This window comes from Indicator indicator, chromosome 13 (genome assembly GCF_027791375.1).
Source record: "Indicator indicator isolate 239-I01 chromosome 13, UM_Iind_1.1, whole genome shotgun sequence".
Taxonomy (NCBI): Eukaryota; Metazoa; Chordata; class Aves; order Piciformes; family Indicatoridae; genus Indicator; species Indicator indicator.
In genome coordinates this window covers 19,173,068-19,192,513 of record NC_072022.1, presented here as the reverse complement: position 1 = coordinate 19,192,513, position 19,446 = coordinate 19,173,068, and the positions used below count along the sequence as shown (strand labels likewise).

The window sequence follows — 19,446 nt, the reverse complement described above, 5'->3', positions numbered from 1 at the left end:
AAAAAGAAACCTGGCCACAGGCCTGCTCCAGGGCTGTTGCTGGGCAGGGCACAGCAGACTGTCTGTCTGGCAGGACAAAATAAACCATTTAACAGAGCTCAGGCTGTTCTGGAGAGCACTGCTCATGGCAAGCACATTTAAGCTGAAGCTGCAGTTATTCCTAAGTTCTTGAAGCTGCCCCCTAGAATGCTTTACGGAACCATGAGCACTAGCAGGAGGTCGTCTGGCTAACAGCCCAGTAACTCACCTGCATGGGATATCAGGATCCTCCTCTGCAGACCCCAAATCTGGCCATGGCTGGGGTGTTGGTGCTTGCTGTGGCACTGAGAAAGGCAGGGTGCCTGAGTCACCCGCACTGGGGCTCAGGCAGTGCTCTTCCTGCTGCCAGCGTCAGGGCAGAAGGGCTGCCAGCCTGCAGTGTAGGCACAAGGGTGGTGAGAGCTCCTGGGTTCCCACTCCTGCAGCCCTGCAAAACCTCAGTGCAGAGGAAGAAGAGCTCCAGATACCTTCTGACTGAGGGAAGCAAAAATGTAGGCAGCCAGCTGTGCTGCCAGCAAGAGCCGGTCTGTCACAGCTGTACTCACCACCCTGGCCCTGCCTCTGCTTGATGAGGTGAGGCAGCAGGCAGGGAGTGAAGGTGCTGGGAGGAAGTGTGCTGCTGCCTCTCCAACCAAGGGCAGCCCTCTGAGACTGCCAGGCACACGCAGGTCTGTGCACAAAGCAGAATTAGCCCTGCTGTTGAGCTGGCTTCTGACACTCCCATGCAGGAGAGCAAGCTCAAACCATACAAAGTCTGCTGTGCTCTTTGTGAGCAGCCTGTGCTGGCCCCATCCAAACGCCCTCCTGTCCAAGCTGAGCTGTGCCAAAAGCTCTACAGTCAAAGCGAGATGACAGAAATCATCAAGCAGAGAGCCTCTGGCTCAGAACTCTCCCTAAATGGGAGACGAGGGGCTGGTGCCTGACTATCAGGCAGAACCAAGTGTCATGAGAGCACTTAAATTCCAGACACTCGAGACAGACCTGCGTCGGAGCTATTGGTGGTACCCCTGGAGCACTGCCACTGACTTGAAACCAGAGCACATTCCAGCCCTGGTACCAGGGCTGTGAACACACTCACCTGCTTTCCGTGGTCCCCCGGCGGTGGTGAGGACAGGGATCACTCTGGTACTGTGCTGGCAGGAGTCAAGCCAGGACTGTGCTTACCTCTCATGCCTGTTCCGTGGCTCCTTGCTGCAGGAGGCATCTCAGAGCAACCCATGGGAGTTATGTTCCTAATTTTAACTTTTTCATACACTGCTGACTTAGTGCATCTCAGTTAGGACTAGGATTTTCCATACATGGTAGGTCTTGACAGGTGACACATTCAGGTGGAGGGAATGAGATTTGATCATAAACTCTCCAGAGGAGAAGAAAAAGTGGGATGGAATGGAAGGGCAGAAGATTTCTGCTGTTTAGATCAAACCCTTGGCACAAGTTAGTAACACAACCAAACAACTGAAATCTGAAACCTGCCATTGGCTGGGCCCTGCTTGATTTTCAGCAGAGAACAATAAAAAAAACCCCAAAACCTCCATATTGTGAAAAGTCCTCCACACCCAGGGATTCTGCCAAGGCTGGGCTCTCCTTCAAGCCCTCATTCCTGATGCCAGAGTAACAGCATTTGTTTTTTTGGTACATTGAGCCCCTGAAGCTGCAATGAACAAGCCCACAGGAAGTTAACACATGGCACTGGACTGTGAAATAAATCAAAACTTTCATTCTGGTGACTGATATAGCAAAGAAAAAAACCCAAAGCCATAAATTGCACGGGGACAGCAGCATGCTTCCAAAATTGGGAAGCTCTGTGCCTGTGTGCCTAGGGCAAAGGCTGTTTTTTCTTTCAAAAATGATGCAATAAAACCCAAAGAGGCAATGCGAGAACCAAGTTTGCTGGTCCAGTAAGGTGGAGAGTGCCAGAGTCCCAGCACAAGTGGGTGATGGTGTGAAAGGGGCACAGGTTCTTAACCCGACCAAATCCCTATGAATTTATGCCTCCCCTGCAAGAGCAGCAGGCCCTTGACTGGGAACCATGGTCATGCTGCTGTCCACCCCATTCCTCCAGCTCCTCTTGGCCTCCTCTGCCTGCCAGCCCACCCCAGAGATGCTGCTCTCCTGAGAAGCCTTACTTAGTGATCAGAACCCACAGAGGACCTCTGGGTCTTGGCTGCAGAGCTGCCAAGTAAACAGGCTGAGCAGATCCAGTGATGGGAGCAGAAAGCAGTGACCCAAACCCCAGCACTTTCGAGGACCTTTGCCAAGGTTGGCACTGTTAGTTTTTTCCAGCTAGAGAGAGATGGGATCAAAGTGCACCATCTGTGATACTTTCTGCAGAGAAAACCAGAAGTGACACGAACTCTTTGGAGAAAGTGCTCTCCAGGGAAATACATGGAGAAGAAAGGCTGGACAATGAGAAGCTGGTTAGGGGTAGGCTTTATTCAGAGTGGGAGAAATGAACACCAGAGAGAGCTGGACAGCCCCCAGGAAGGCAGGAATGGACTTGTCCTAAGTGACTGGAGTCACTAGGAGGTCAAAAAAGGATGCTTGAAGCAGCTTGGTAAATAGGCCACAGCACCACAGCGGAATGCAGTGAGTCCCAGACAGGGAGGGGTTGTGGATCTCTGGCAATTTTTTTTTTTTTAAATAATAAAAACTTGCTATGAGGAAAGAAAAGAGGAGTCTACGTTTTGGCTAGCAAGAACAAACCTTTTAAATGTTGTGGGGGCATGAAACAGAGGTGCAACTTTCACAGATCAAACCCAAGGTAGGAAAAAACCAAACAAAAGATGAGAAGGACAAGGGGCACCAGCACTGGCAGCAGCAAACTGCCCAGACCCAGAGTGCCTGAGAAGGGAAAAAAAAAAAAAAACCCAAAGGTGGGAAGGGAGGAGCAGAAGGATTCTGTACAAACCCCACTGCTTCTCAGTGTTTGCAGGAGGGGAAGGTTACAAATATCCCCAAGAAAAAGCTCCTGAGGTAGCTGTAGCATGTGTGCCCAGTTGCTGGAATTTTTCTATCTTGGCTAACTATGAAAACTAGAGAAGCAAAGCAGGTCCATGAAGTGGCAGCTGTGATGATGGGGAAGGGGAATACACACCTGACATGGAGGATGTGACATTCACTGGTGAGTGAGGACACAAACACTGTGAGTCACGTTCGGTTTTCCAACTTTATTTCAAATTACCCATGGTTTCCTTGGATATTATCAACGTGCTAGAAGTTCACACTACTGGCAGAATGCAGGCAATTTAAAATAAAGTCTACAATATTCAGACACATTAATATTATGTCACAGACTCAGCAATGCTGGAATGTATTTACAGGTACAGCACAGGATGAAGCTTTAAACCCCTTTCCTCTATTAATTACACGTTTACACTGTTTTCAGAAATAACAAAATTAGATTGCTTTGTAAAACATCACAATATCTACACAAAAGGTTTTTTTAGATGTCCAAATTCACCTTAGAAATCCTCTGTTTCTAAAACATTTCTTTCAAAGAACCATTTAATAGTCAATAAAAGAGCAAAAACACCACTTGCCATCGTGTCACTACCCAGAACAACAGAGGTGTTCTGGAAGCTGTAAAAAGCTGTCTCTGATTTATTTTCAGCAGGGCCTTTAGGAAAGCCTCCTCCTTCAGAAGGGGAAGGCTCAAACCCCAGCTGTTTTGCCCCAGCCACCACAATGCCACCAGAGACTGCTGAGTGCCTAAGCTGCTCAACCTGGAGTGTGTGACCTCACTGAGCCTCAAACTCTGCTCAGTGTGGTTTGAAGGCAATGGAGTTGGTGTAAACACCAGCAAGCACGAAACACTCAGATGGATTCCTCCCACATCCTCCAACACAAATGCCCCAGAAAGACAACTGTCTCTTCAACACATAAAATAGACTTTTATACATGTTTTTTTTAAAATATTCTTTTCATGGGATACCACAACAATTGCACATAAATAAACCCCAAAATCCCAACCCGGTTTGCAAACCAGAACTGAAGTTGTTCTTGCTATAATACATTAAATAAACCATATGATGAAACTTCAGGTTTGGAATTCTGTCCTAAACATCTGGTTAAGATTTAATGTTTGCCAGCATGAAAACACAGGATTATAAAAGTCAGACTAACACAACCACATACACTGAAACTGCCAGAGCGAGCTGCTGTTAGAACAAAGTGATACTGGGGACAGGCCATCTGCCCAGCCATGCACCCACTGCTCCTCACAGGAGCAGCTCTGGGGAGCAGGCATCATTTCTTGCAGTTTTGGCTCAACTCCCCACCCTGTTAATCCCTAAAAACCAGTATTAATGAAATGTCAACCTTCCACCAACCTGAATACTGTTAAGGTTTGCTTTCCCCAAGTGCTAGGAGCTGGACTGGAGGAACCCCCAGGTCCCTAACTCCATGAAGGGAATGGTATTCTTAAAATGGGAATATTAAAACAGTCCACCAAGGGTGTGCTATTAAAGTTACCATGCCCCTGTAACAATACAAGAGACATCATCTTGGAAATAACATGAAGTCAGGGCCCCTCTCTTTCAAATTACGTGTGGAGACAAACACACAACAAACCCTCGTGGTCTGCACTGTTAGCTGCGAGTGGCAGAATCTTCCACTCAAACTACAGCAGAGCCTTCAAACACATTTATTACCAGCACTCCTTGCAAGTGAAACAGAGTGGAACTCAAGACCCACTTCAGGAGGAAAGTACATCTATATGGAGCTGCTCTCTTCCTGTGTGTATTGCAGCTTATTGGTATTTTAATTCCTTGCAGGGCTCAGGGCAACGCAGTCACCCTGTGTAAAAAGGTTTGTTTCTCAGCTGTGAAGTTTTAAATGCCCTTCAGGTGTTTATCTCCACTTGCAATGGGACCAGCCAGTGCCAGTGAGGAGCAACTGGAATAATTATGTGAGATATGGGATTCAGCAGTCACCACAATGGACCTTGAAAGAAATACATGAAGCAAAACAAAACTGCAAATCAGAAAGGGAGAAGTCCAGCTACACCAGCCCCTGCCAGTGTTCCCATACCAGGTTTACTTCTGCAGCAAGGACTTTTAGCTAGCCTGTTCCCATACCTTCTTCCTTTGTCCCCCTTTTGCAGTATTCTGCTTCAAATATGGCCCCAGATGGAGTACCTCTGATGCCCACAGTTGGTCTCGGCCCAAGTGCACCATGTATTAGTAGCATTAACATTCTAGGATGCCTTCAATTGGCCAAAACCTAACAAAGGAACTGCATGGGTGGAAAACTGCATTTTGCAAGTTTGTTTTTTTTTTTTGGAGGAGGGCAAACAAAAGAAAAAAGAAAGTAAATACTGTAACTGATCTGGCAGTGACCTTGGCCTCATCACTACACCAGAGCACACAGAGCAAGTCTTTGATTTGCAGGTCAACTTTCCAGCAAAATGCAAAACTTGTTGGTTGCCTCTCCCATTCCTGTACATTGTACTCCCACTTTTAGGTTAAGGAAAGAGGAAGGAAGCACTGGTAGTTCTGTAACACCAGTGCATCACTACAGAAAACCCAACTTGTTAAACAACAAATGTAAGCTACATTTTTGCATCAGATGGCTGCTTTGGCAGTGTGCAGCCCACCTGTGGGAATTCAGTAACTGTGCTTTTGAAATTATGAATTTCCTAGTGACTGGGATGCTCAGTGCTGGCAGGGCCTGGGTGGGATGCTTCAGCCCCTAAGAAACATATTATTGGGAATGGGTTTCTAATGATTAGCATGGCAGGCTGCAATCCTTCACACTGCACTGAAAATACACACATGGTTCTTGACATCAGGTCACCATTTGATAAAAGCTACTGAGCAACCAAACACATCCCAACATGACCAGGTGGGGAGGTCACCAGAAGGATGCAGATTTCCCTCCACTTGTGTTGGAAAAATTTTCAGATCAAGAAAAGTTAAAACCCAAACAGAAAGTGAACCTAGCAAGAATGCTAATGTGATTGATATGATTTGAACAGTTCTGGTTTAGTATCTTCCATTAAGATTTTTTTTTTTTTGGTGGAAAAAACATGGAGTACTTTTTCCCCTTGGGAAAAAAAGGAAAAAAAAAAAAAGAAGTCAGGTTCTTTTCCTTCAAATTTTCAGTAATGAGGACATGCCAACACAAGTTACAGCTGCATAAAGTTCAACCCCGTTATCAAACCCTGCAGGTTAAGATTGTGTGCTGCTATTTTTTGAATAGATAACAAAGAGCTGTTCTTTGGAGGCAAAGAAATTCCCTTTCTTTGAGCCCTGCTGGGAAGGAGAGAAATTTCAATCCCCATGTGCCCACTACTGCAGCAACAGCCTTTTTTTTCCTTCTTCTTTAAAAAAAAAAAAAAAAAAAACAAACAGCAAATTAATTCCCCGAGGAATTGCTTTCCAAACTCTATACCCATGTCTTCAGTCTGCAAGGTCAGTTTCTACAGCTGGCTCCAACAGCCACTGGAATTCCCTGCCCTCTTCCCAATTAACTCTCTATTTTATTTTTTTTAAATAAGGGGCAAAAATATTGATAATAAAAATGTTATTGGATACTGTTGGAGTCTCCAAAAAAAATGGAGAAATGAAGTAAAACATTCCTGTCAGGAATCACGGGAACTCATTTCCTTAGAACAGAGCTCTGTGTGTTTGGATGCACTGCATGGGCAGTAAGTCTTCAGGTCCTTCTGCTTAGCCAAGGTAAACCAAAAGGTCTTGGAGGTCTTTACACAGCAGACAAGTGGTGAAGTTGCTGCTGCTTTGGGGGTGCCAGCTCCAGGAGCGCCTGGACAGTCACAGCTACCTGTGTCAAACCCTTCTCTTCTAAAATATGTAGAGGCAAACATAATTGCTCCTGAATGGGGAACAAAACAAAGACAAAAACAAAATGGATGAAAAACACTCAACTGAAAACAAAACAAAAAAAATTAAGCAAAAGGTGACTGAAATATGAAATGTTATGGACAGCCAGCACACACACAGGTATGAAATGAAACTCCTGCTTGTGACTAAAGAACCCTGAACATGACTACTCAAAGGAGGAGGCCTTGGGGTAATCCTCCTGCTGCTCTGTTAGAAAGTCATACAAGAATTTGAAAAAGGATTGTGGGAGAAGTGGGAAAAGAGCAAATTGTCCTCTGCCCACGCTGAAATGGCAGCAGTTTGTGAAAGCACAAGCAGACGAACTTAGGGAAGGGGAAAGCTTTGCTTCAAATTGATGAACCTGCTTGAATACTGAGAAGGAGAGGAACCAAGGCTTCCTTTCCCAAACACAGCTGTGTTTTTGAGGGAGTCCTCACACAGCAAGCTTGCTTTACTATCTAATGTGAGGCAAGACCTGCTTTAAAGCAAAGAATGTGATACTAGTGTGTAAGAAGCCTAAGAGAAAACAAAATGCTTCAAAGCAATTCTCATCTCAGGAGACTCACTGCCCACCTGAAGTCCTTCTGTCTGTGCATATGTGCTGATGTCTATTCATTACAAAAACTCCTTGGAAGGCACAATAAAGCAGAAAGCTCTTTTATGGAAGAAAAAGGACAAAAAAAATCCCCAAGTCTTGCTTCTATGTATGGCTGAAATAACCTGGATCAGACATGTAGGAAATGTTGTTTCTGCTGTCCGAGGCAATGAGAAATCGACAGCGTGTTTGCAGGCAAGTGTCCACCCTGTGTGATGTGTGAGTCCTTGCTGCCTCTTTTCCTTCCAGAAGCACACCTGCTTAGCAGGCTACCTCAAAACCAGTCTAAGGAGTAAGAGTAACACGCAAAATGCAAAAAGAGGTTTCAAAGTGTTTATTAATAATTGTGCTATTCTCAGACTAAGATGGATTTAAAGCCTCATCCTACGTAAGTCCTTGGCACATCCTGGCCATCCTCACTCCACATCAGCCAGGATACACGTCCAACAGTTCCCTGTGTCTGTACAAAATAACTCGTCTGTCCCTCCTACAGAGTTACATGTTTTTCACATATTATTTCCACAGCAACCTATATTTGTCCACTCTTTGAACCTTTACTGATTTCTGATGTTAAGGAACTCCTTCAGCATAAGCAGTGGCAGCCAACGCTCCTCCCACAAAGCTCAGAAGCAGGGAGAAAACAAACGAACCCAGAATGAAAATTCTCACAGCAAGCCATCTGGTCAGGCTGAGCTATACATTATTCTTCCAGCAAGTTTGTTCCTTTGAAAGAAGTGTGCTTTTGGATAAAATCCTTGTAAACTTGAGCAAATATGCCTTATCTTTTTTCTTGGGTATGCATACAGATAAGGGGCAAAGCTTTGGAATGACTCCATACCACAGTCATGACAAACAACATTGAAAAACTGGAAGGCACTGTTAGTGTAAAACCCCTTGCAGCTTTTATCACAGTGTTCATTAGAAGAGATTAAGAAACATAGGAACCGAGTTCATTTTAGTCCATATCAGTAAGCAGTGCAAAAAGAAGAGCTTATTTAAAAATAAAGCCATTTCCCCTTGGCAAAGGTCCCCTCTTTCCTCAATGATGTTTTGCCTGTGTGTGATTTGGAAAGAAAACATCAACTCCTCTACTTGCCCCTTTGTTAAATACTCACTTTCAGTTACAAGAGCTTGTGAGATCCATGTACATGTAACACATTTTTACTGGTAGTGACCACATTTGCAACTAAACTCCTGTGTGTCTTAAACTGTGCTTCAGAGTTGTGGCCAGGTTAAGGCTGGAATGCTAACACCACTCAAACCTGTCTCCCAAGCCACATACTGTATTTTCAGCTATAACAGAAAGATATTGAAAACACATTTGCAACAGATGTTTGACTTAACACTTACCTGCAACTGGTCTCTGAGCAGAGTTCCTGAACTGATCTACACTCTGAGGAGACATGGTCTTTTGCACATCTTATGGCAAGTGTCCTGAAGTTCAGAGGTGTCCCTGAGACATTAAAGCATTAAAGCACCAGGATGCTTTTCCTGGGGAGGGAAAAGCTTTGAAGTTTATGGAAGACTACCTGAGTTTTGTAAAACAGTGAGGAGTGATCATGCAGCCAGGACTTAGGCTCTGACATTCTTTAGCATCTGACAGAATCCTTAAGATTTTTTCTTCTGTGCAGAAAACTTCTTTCAAAGCTGTTGAAGTGCTCAATTTCTCAGAAAATTTCCTGCTTTACCTGTTACGAAGCTCAAGTATCTCAGGATTCACTGACAGTGATTTTACAAAGCCTGACTCAAAGTCAGACCAGACCAGAGTCTACAAACAGGAGAAATCAAATACTCTCAGAAGCAGGGCAAGGGACTGAGGGTAAGAAAGTAAGTACCAGTTATGAAGTCCTGGGGACAAAACTTACCAGACCATGTCTCCTAAGACTGTGAGATCTCATCAAGAACACTGACAATGAAAAAAAATACTCTGCATTCTTTAACATTTTTCATCCGAGAATCCTTAAGCGTTTTACCAATGTGGGTGCCATTCCCACTATACAGAAGAGGAAACTGAGGCACAAACTGACAAGGCAGTTTTCCCAGTACTGTATTCATGCACCCATGTGTCCTAATCCCAGTCCCTTGCTCTAGCCGACGGTCAGCACTTCCTCCCTTATAGAAGCAGGATAGTTGCTACATATGACACAGCAAATACAAATCATGCCACAGATGGTCGTGTGGCTGCACCAATGTGTTTACTCATTGTACTGTCACCTCTGTTCCATCAGTGGGAAAGAAATCACTTCATACAGTCTTGAAAGAAAACCCAAAATCCTTTCCCAAGCACCAGAGTGATGGAAGGAGGAAGTGGCACCACTATCCTTCTGCTAGAGGAAAAAGACCCAGCGATAGAACATACAGAGCGTTAGCATTAGAGTACAGTAAAACACCACAAAGCCCCAGAGCTGAATGGAAAGGGAGACAAGACTGGATTCTTCTGAATCTGTCCCCAGGGAAAGAAGAGTCTCAACTGTTCTTTTAACGCTGAGGTTTAGCTGAAGAATGTCAGAAGGGGAACAAAGATTGTCCTGTCCAGAATGTGTGAGCAGGAAGGGAAAACAGACAGAAAAAAAAAGGTCAGTCAGTTAGCCATAGCAACATCCATGAAGCAGTCAGTCATCAGACATCTCAGATAAAACCTACATGTTCCAGAAGTGTTATCTCACAAGCTGGTTAATTCTCACAGAGGAATCTGCAAGACTCCCATTGCACAGAACTCACTTACTGCAAATATTTAGTGTTCAGTGAGGTGCCTGTCACCTGTACAGCTTAAACATGTAACGATCTTTGTTGTGAAAAACACAGCAGTTTACACATGCCTTAGTGAAAACCATTTTTCTCCAGGGGAAACAAAGAGGCTAGAGGTTTCTGAGATGCTGCTGGCACTGAGTACTCACCAAAGCTAAGTCTCCACATGTATCTTAGTTAAGGAAAACAGTAGACAAAGGATTATTTACGTGTAACCGATGCTTAAATGCAGTATCCTGCAGAAATACCTGCTACTAATTATGAGTTTAAATGTTCTGTAACTATTCCCACTGTGCATATTTTCTCTCCCTTTCACACAGGTAACCATAAATCAGTGTAATCTAGATGCACATATCAGTCTGTCCAACTGTTGGGTTCTTTTGATCCAAGGGCTTTAACTAACCAAGCCCTACAGAAATAGCTGTTCCATTGTGGTGCCTATAACTGGCATTTTCTAAAAGTAGCCTTCCTCTTAAGCAGGTTCTTCTACATAGATCCATACTTTCAGAAAGCCTTCTATTTCTGTACTTAGAATTTAAAGGAAATATCTGCAGACATCTTTTCAAGAAAAATAAACTAGGCTGCCATTCCATTCTTGCCTGCAGGTATCTTACACTCACATCTCAATAGGTATGTAATGGAGACATGTGAGAGCAACTTCAGAGGTCAGGTGGGGTTATTCCACTAAGTTTTCCCAGAGCCACTCTCCTTGAACTCTTTCACATTAAAGTAAGAAAAGAAATATGAGAAAACCAGGAATGTCCTGGACAGTAGGTGTAGTAAATGCAGCAGAGTGGGGCTACATGGGACTTGATCTTGAGTAGCTTTTTTGTCTGAATGCTTTTAAACATGGATCCTTGCAGGTTTCTGGCTCTGTACTGCAGTCCCATAACAATCACATCTTCATATTTGAGGGAGCTACAAATAGGAAAGCTGGGATGGAATGAACAATTTTGCCCCAGACAAAATTATACTGTGCAGTTCTGCTGGGAGGTTAAAGTGTGAAAAAACAAAGCAATGCAGGATCTCAGAGCATTAATGACTTACAACTCCCTACCACCTCCTAACACAATTCACTGCTGAGTCACATGAAACTGGCAGGCAGCTCAACAACTCTGCTACCCTAAAATCCCAGTGGTTCAAATGCCTGCAAGTGAAATTACCTAAACCACCAGAAAATACTGCATGACTGACTCAGGAACACTGCTTTTAGACATAGCTGGGAAAGGAGTCAGCAGGTCTACCCTTCCCTTTCACAACAGAAAAGAAAGAAAACAGCACCTACAACAGAAACACTGATGCTTAGCAGTGTGAGAAACCAAATCAATTAATGCACTAGAAGAAAAATTAAGAAAAATGTGACATATATCAAAACTATTTGTACTGACACAGCTGCTGAATAAGACAAAGTAGAAAGGACAGGACAGCATAAAACAGTGGAACTGGACTCAGATGGACTATTTTTTATGTTCCCACTTCCTGGCTCTTCTGCAGGTTTCGTAAGAGGACAAGGAATGCCAGAAAAAGATAGACTCTACCACTGGTACATAACAAAGGAATTAGGATCTATGCAAAGATAGCTATCATCAGAGAAAGGCCAAAAGTACTGGGAATTGTTGGTACGACAGTAAAGACATTCATGTAAGAGAATTATTCTGGAAGGACATGAAAAGCTTTGGGATAAAAATAACACACGCAAAACACCATCCAAATCTTAACCACTTTTTAGCTGTCAAATATCCAATATTGAGAAAATTTAATTGTTTTGTAGAGAATACCTTGTAATTATAAAGGCAAGATCAAATTGCATGAGCTGTTATGGATTTGAGGCTCCACAGTAAGTGAATCAGACCTCTGATAAACTACCTCTGACTTCATTTTCCTCTGGAAGACAGTGCAAGGTTATCAGCAAGATACAGCTTATACCTGAACCTTCTAAACACTTAATCATCTGGTTTTCATCCAATCTTTCAAAGAGGGTTTTATTTTTTGAAGCATCATACAAAACTGCACCTGAAATGTGGTATCAGGGTAGCTGAAATACATACCTGAGGCACTCCAATCCTTCTGCAAGCTTCCAAGAAATTCTCCACGTTTCGTCTGCACTTTGCCATTGTAAGCTTAGGCTGCAAGGAAGCAAAGGAGGCAAGCAGAGTGTTCTTAACTGGCAGGATTTTAGAAGATCTTTATTTTTTTATTTAAACAAAACTTTTAATAAATCTCTTTGCCAAAAAACATATTACACTGACACAAGCTTGTCTAACTGAAAGCAGACTCTGGTAAAGTTTGCTCTTTCTAAATGCAAGCCCAAATTTCAAAGCTATGTTATGAAAAGCTGAATGTTTTCAAGGAAAGACAGTACTAAGCTGGGTGATATTTATCTACAAGCTATTATATAAAACTAGCTAGCACTTTAGTGACTACAGTATGACAACTAAAAAAAAAAAAACCCAAAACCCAAAAATACATATTTTGAACAAAACACACATGCATGGCTGCCATGCTGTGATTGCAGAGCAATTCTGTGATATGCTCTGTGCAGCCTGTTCTGGATTACTACAGTACAAAAATGTGTAAACATCAAACCATATTTCCATTAACAAAAGAAAGAAAGGTTAGATGAAACCAGAAAATAATGGAAGAAAACTGAAGCTTGCTGCTCTTAAGCCTCTTGTAGATGTGTTTGATGTAGCTGTTTGAATTGCACTCAGTGGCATTTTTTTCAAGCAAGCTTTTTTCCTACAGTTAGCTTTCACACCTCTACACAGACATACACCATGGCACAGCCTCTGTCTTGGTCCTGTCCTAAAGGCTGAGAGAACTGGGGCTGTTTAGTCCTCAGACGGTTGAGAGGGGATCTTATTAACGTCTATAAATATCTGAGGGGTGGGTGTCAAGTCTCCTTCTGGTGGTGCCCAGTAATAGGACAAGGAACAACAGGTACAGGCTGGAACACAGGAAGTTCCACCTCAACATGAGGAGAAACTTTACTGTAACAGGCTCTCCAGAGATTGTGGATGCACCCACCCGGATACATTCCTGTGTGGCCTGCCCTAAGTGATCCTGCTGTGGCAGCAGGCTGGACTAGATGATCTCTAGAGATTCCATTCAACCCCTAATACTCCATGAATCTTGAGGCTTATTCTTTTCTGGTTAGAGACACAAGTTTCGACTCCTCTGAACAAGCTATGCACAGCCTATATAGCAGTGGGTGGCAGTTTCTATGGGTTCAGTACTTTTCTGTAAGCTTTGAGGCTTCTTCTGCTCTGTCCCCACAATGTGCTGTATTTCCTCACCAAGAAAGCAGGCTGAAAAGACTAGTACTGACTTCTTTCTCCCAAAGGACAAAGAGTATGAAGATGATATTGTGACTGAGGGATGACATGATGACTCTTCTGCTCCTGGAGCTGTGCAGCTAAGGGCTGCCTCTTCCTTGGGATTTATGACAAAGTCATGATTTAATTCCTAACATGGAACATTCAACAACACATAGAACCAAGCCACTGAAAGGACATTCTCAATGATGTAAGTCTGCTGAATAGTGGCTGTGTGTCTTTTCCCTTCACTGTTCTACAGTCTGCCCGAAATGCTGGCACAGCCAGTTCAGCTCTTCTCAAAATCTGCCAGTTCACAGCAAGCCCAAGGGAGAGGAGCCCACAATGATGCAGTAGGCAGCCCTCTAAGTGCCAGCTGAAATTCCAACCAACACACAGACTGCTTTCAAAATAAGGCAAAGAAAACTCAACATCAACATTATACTATTTAAAACTGCATCAAAAGCAACCTGCCTGTTGATAAGACTTTAAGGAGATGATGCTAAATATTTTTGCTGAACTTTCTGACTTTCACAAATACAAATTAGATCTTTCAGATTTCACAGTTCTTGAGCTTTTTCTAATTCTGTGCTTTCCCTACACGATACACAGTAATGCACCCTGAACCAGACCACCTTCATTGCTTTCCAGAAACACTTCAGTTAGGCAGGGTCAGAGAAGCAACTTAAGACATTTTCAAAATTCTCTGGGGATTTCCTTCCTCGCTCTGAACAGTCCCCAGATACAACAGCCCTTGTTCCTGTTATCACAAAGGTGTGACTGGATATGTTTTGTTCCACCAGGTGCTGTTCTCCAAGTAGTTCAAGTGTGCTTTCCTACAATTGCTAAGCAGAAGAATTTGCAGTGCTGTGAAGCGGAAGCAGGAATTAACTTGGCTTCCCTGACTGCTTTCACTGTCTTGTGTAGTGGCATCCTAAATGTTGTAGAGAATGTTGTATTTCACTACTATCTGTTTTCCTGAACTTCTGAGCTATTTTGATCTTTTGAAGTGTGCTATTTAATCTTTCATGATGAACTGTCTTCTTTCCCTAGTTTTCAAGTTAACACAGCTAAGACTAGAAAACAATCTGTGTTATAAATAGCTTCATTTAAACAAAACAAACCCAAGCATCGCTTCTTTTCATGACATTATAGACCGTTTGCAGACAGAACAGACAGCTATCTTTTGTCATGTACCTCCACAGGAGAGAATACTGAACTGAGCATTTGTCTGGACTGCAGGACTTTGTTGGATGTAAATGTGGACACCTATAAAATGCTATCATTATTGCATACTTACAACAGCAGGTGAGGGGACATGGATGCTGGGAACAGACCGAGGACGTACATGATTAGCTAAATGGCACAGAACAACACCGTCGGTGAGAGCTGCTCCCAGATCACTGGGCAGGGACACTTTCAACCGTGACTCGATGTTCTGTAGGCAAAGGAACATGGACACACCAAACGTAAGAGCTGGTTTCCAACAGCTGTTCCATTCTGTAGAACATTTTGTAAGAGGCAGAGTGCTTGTATCACAACTCCCTGATCAACCTCATGGCATCGCCAAACAGCTTTTTGAGTTATGTCAAGGAAAGCTCTGTGCAGTACTGTGGGCCAAAGCTGACCACAATCCAGAAGCAGCTGAGTTCAGCAAGGAACAGTTTGCACCGTACAGCACAGGGGACTAGGAACAGTATTCCTAATCCTACATATTCTCAGAGAATGGCTCAGACAAGGCAAGTGAAAATAATTATCTTTGTGGGTTGGAGGACAACACAGTTAACAGAAAACAAGACAACATTTTTGCCTGCAAAGAAAAACCTGAACTACTTGGCATAGTTTTTAAAAAATGAGATAGTTGGCCTTCATGCAAGAGAATGAAATTTGAATTCAGGCTTTTAGTCTTATTTCAAACATCAAGTTCTTATGCTGAATCTAAATTGTTTCTCTTGGTAATTAAAAAAAAAAGATTTAAGCTTACCTGGGAAACAGAACAAGAGAGACTACATACAAAGCATTCTGAGATAACAGAAGAGAGGCTACTTAAAACAGCACTGAGTTTTGATTTGGTTTATGATAACTTTCTCCTTTTACAAGGAGGGTAACTTTCTCCTTTTACAAGATTTAAAAAGAGAAGGAATTCTCTCTATCAATCTGAGATAGTTATGGCTTTTAAAATCAGTTTTAACAAGTAGGAGTTCTTATTTCTTGGTAAAGTTCAAACAATTAATTAGAGCACCTCAAGGAAACCCTTCATACTCTCCAGAAACAAGTCTGGAGCAAAGTAGTGCAGTACCTTAATGTCATGTGGCATTTTCAATATTCATTACTGTCATTGTACCTGGGGCACAAACCAGGAGTGTGGTAGCCCTGACCAGACAAAAAGTACAAGCATAAGGAGCATTTGTGCCTTAGATGTTCTGCACTTAACTAAGTATAAGGCAAGAAACAATAGATGGATCCAGAGCACACAAGGAAACCATGCTGTCAGCATGACTGGCAGTAGTCTCTGTACTCCCTCTGCTTTTCTGTGGGCTTTACAGCAAAGAGAAGTTTTTAAACAGAGGTTAAAAGGAAGACAGGGAGGCAACTTGCCAGGGAGCCCCTTACAAGTGTGGAGGCTGATAAGAAAAAAGGAAGCACAAATTCATTTTAGAAGCAGGTATCACCAGTCACTCGGAAGCGAGAGCCAGCACATTTCATTTTACAGAACTAGAAGCTGATTTTATCCACTATAAAACCCAAAGTGAACACTACTGCAGCCACCTGAAAGAAAGAACCACTTAGACTCTGCAACGTTTGGTCAATGTTTCAGTGAAACTGACCCAAAACACAAGGAGAGACTTAGCAGGGTGCATACAATGCATTTACTAAGATGTCCAGGTGCTGGCTCTTGGCAGCACTTACCTTACGTAGCTGCTCTATTAGCTCCAGCTCCTCCTCTCGCTGTTTGGAGTTCTGTCTTACTCTAGGGTCTGCAGAATCATTAGCAGGAGACAAGGCACGGGTAGAAGATGAAGTAACAGCTGAAAAAGGAGCAGGAAGGAAGGAGAATCACTAAGCATGGTTTGGCTGATTGTCCTTCACTGCTAACTACACAAGCACACACAGGTACAGTGCATGCCTTTTCACTAATCTGGTTCATTCATTTGATTTTTAATCAAATCAATGATCTACTAATCTAAGTGAGGCATTCTGTAACACATTTTCCTTCCTGCTTGGATTCTCTTCTTTTGTGACTGATTAGTATCCAACAAAGAGGACTATCTTTTGACAGAAGAGTACCTTAGAGCAGTTCAGTCTTCTCACTGAAACTGCAATTTTATCTGCTCCTGTGCAAGGCAGAACGTATCAAGCTGCCCTCATTAGCTGTTGGAGACTTTTGTAGCATTTCCTTGCTATCTTTTTAGGTTTTCTTCAGAAAGAGCAAATTTCCACATTTCCACAAGTAAGACAAAAGAAGAGCTGACAGCTCTAAATAAAAAAATGTGTATTCTCAAATTACTTAATGCCACTTGCCTACAAATGGAACTCTGAAAGTAATCTGACGATAATGACCTGAAGTAACAGAACAGTGCAAAACCTAGGAATGCAGAGGTTAATATAACACAGAAAAACTAGCTGATGACTGAGCTATAAAACCTACCTTTCTTTGCTTCATCCCTGACAGCTGCTGCTCGGAAAAGGAAACTCTCAGGTCGCTGGGAAGGGTTTCTATAGGAAGGCGGGGCTGCATGGCCAGGATATGGAGGGGAAAGGTGGACTAAACAAATGTGGAAAAGCACAGGAAGGGAAAGGAGGAAGGAAATGGTTAGAGTTTAAATAGGAAATGGGTTCAGCAATGTGGTAATTAAAAGGAACAAACCAAAAATTTTAACATAATAATGACAAAATAAATTACAGCCATGCATGATAAAAGCGCAGAGCAGGAACAGGCACTTCCAAGGACACTTGCATGCAAAGCACATTCCACATACCAATTCCAGCAACTGTTCTGACTGTTGCTGAATGCATCTGTGTGCCTAAGTCTGTAGGGAAGGCCTAAGCCAGCTAAACCCTAGCTCTGCCTGAAGACATGCTTCACTCCTGTTGTCGCTTGCCTCATGTGTTTCTACGGGGCCCCAAACAACTGGGTAAATTCTCAAACACACGGAGATGGGAACATGTGCTCCCATCTCTTCATTGTACAAAATAAGCAAGCAGGCATTTTGATCTTAGTTTTTAGAAACTTCTTCCTTGCCCTGTTACCTGTCTGAGTGGTAGGTGAGCCGGGGGAGATGGCAGATCTGTCATCACTCTGTGGACAAAGAAAGCAGAAAAGTATAAATGGTCCCAATCTGGAAAAGCTGTGACTATGTTTTAATTTGCTGTGTTTTAGAGAAAGGCTTCATCCATCTAAATGTGTTTCAGAAAAAACCAGAAACGTGAAGAAAGACAGAATGTTGATCCCCAAGCCTCATCTCTGCAGAAAGTGTGTTTTTCTTCTGCAGAAATGACAAAATTGGTGGGATTTTTTTTTTTTTTGAAGAAAAAAAAATTATAAACCTGCACTGACTGTGCAGTGATAGATCTCTGCTTACTCTGCCTTCCAACCATAACTTTCAAAGTATTCTTTGCAAAGGAGACAGAAAAACAGACATTGAAATAACATGCAGGACTTGCATTACAGCAGCATTGGTAAGGATACACCTCTTTGATACCTGCACTAATGCAATGCTGCTGTTCACTGAATGTCACTGTCCCCAGTGAAACCCACTATGGATTTATGACAGTGCTTACACAGAGTAATAACTCCTTGTAATGAACACACTCAGTATAGCAGTTTCCACAGAGGAGGAAGAAATATAGGATATCTGTATTCAAAAGGAAGCTGGTAAAGAATACAACAAGAGCACTTTTGATGAACTTGGTGAAGAGTAAATGATCTTGTATGGAGAAAGCAACATCAAAGACAACCAAGAAACCCTCAGAGCAGAGCCTGGTTACCAATTTTTCATAGCTTAGGCCACCTGCAGACATGGCCTAAAGCTAAGATGAGGTAATATCTACTACAGTTTAATCAGGTAAATTGGATTCATACCCTACCTGAACTTTTGCTTAGAAGCTGACAGACTAACACCTGTTAAAACAGATGTGTGGATCCAAGAGTTTTTTGTTGCTTTACTGGTGAATGATAATAGCAAGAGATACCTTGACAGGACTGAAGGTAGAGGCATTAGGCAGGGTAGTAGCAGAGCTTTCTTGATTCAACCCTGAGAGTGACTAAATGCAGAAAGAAAAAAAGAAAGGGAAAAGAAGGCAGTAGCAGTATTAGCAAACAGCTGACAGGTCATGCACAAAGGTGGAACGCAATAGACAAAAAGGAAGAGGTGATCATGATCACATCCTCAGAAATAGTCAACAGCTGAATTACAGCTAAAGCCTTCCTGTCCTCCTGAACTTTCCAGCTAATGAGCTTGAGAGGTGCAATGTTTCCTTCTACACACAACACAGTGACACCAAAAGCAGAACTAAGAACAAAGTGAAGTAGAAGCTTCTTTAGTAACAACTAATGTAACACCCAATGTAACAACTACACCATCAAGACAAAAGGAAATTTTACCCAACAACAGTTCATTCCGAGCCACTATTCAGAAAAAAATAACTTTTGTCTTACTGTTTCACCTATCTTGTGCATTTTTTGTAAGTTATTTTCCTATCAACTTTGTGAAATCAGAGAAACCCACAGATAATGGACTTTGTATCTGCCACAAATACCTAATGCTGGTCCTTGTGCATTATGCACCAAGAACGGGTGGAATCCAGTTCTTGGGGTAGGTGTCAGTGTGAAGATTTACAGTGCTGTCACAAATAAAATGCAGCCAAATGTCAATTATAACCAATATCAAACCCACCCAAATAAATTTTC

At 42.7% G+C, this 19,446-nt stretch overlaps 1 protein-coding gene across 1 annotated transcript in view; it reads right to left on the bottom strand.

Annotated features, from left to right (window-relative positions):
- Window positions 1-9,800: 9,800 nt before the first annotated feature.
- LRCH3 (leucine rich repeats and calponin homology domain containing 3) overlaps window positions 9,801-19,446 on the bottom strand; it is a 61,595-nt gene continuing 51,949 nt past the window's right edge. The window contains exons 17-23 of the mRNA XM_054385912.1: window positions 18,729-18,800; window positions 17,787-17,835; window positions 17,185-17,301; window positions 16,446-16,564; window positions 14,836-14,973; window positions 12,270-12,347; window positions 9,801-10,001 (exon numbers count right to left, since the gene is read on the bottom strand). Of these exons, the coding sequence (XP_054241887.1) occupies window positions 9,801-10,001; window positions 12,270-12,347; window positions 14,836-14,973; window positions 16,446-16,564; window positions 17,185-17,301; window positions 17,787-17,835; window positions 18,729-18,800 (774 nt within the window). The remainder of the gene's footprint in view (window positions 10,002-12,269; window positions 12,348-14,835; window positions 14,974-16,445; window positions 16,565-17,184; window positions 17,302-17,786; window positions 17,836-18,728; window positions 18,801-19,446) is intronic.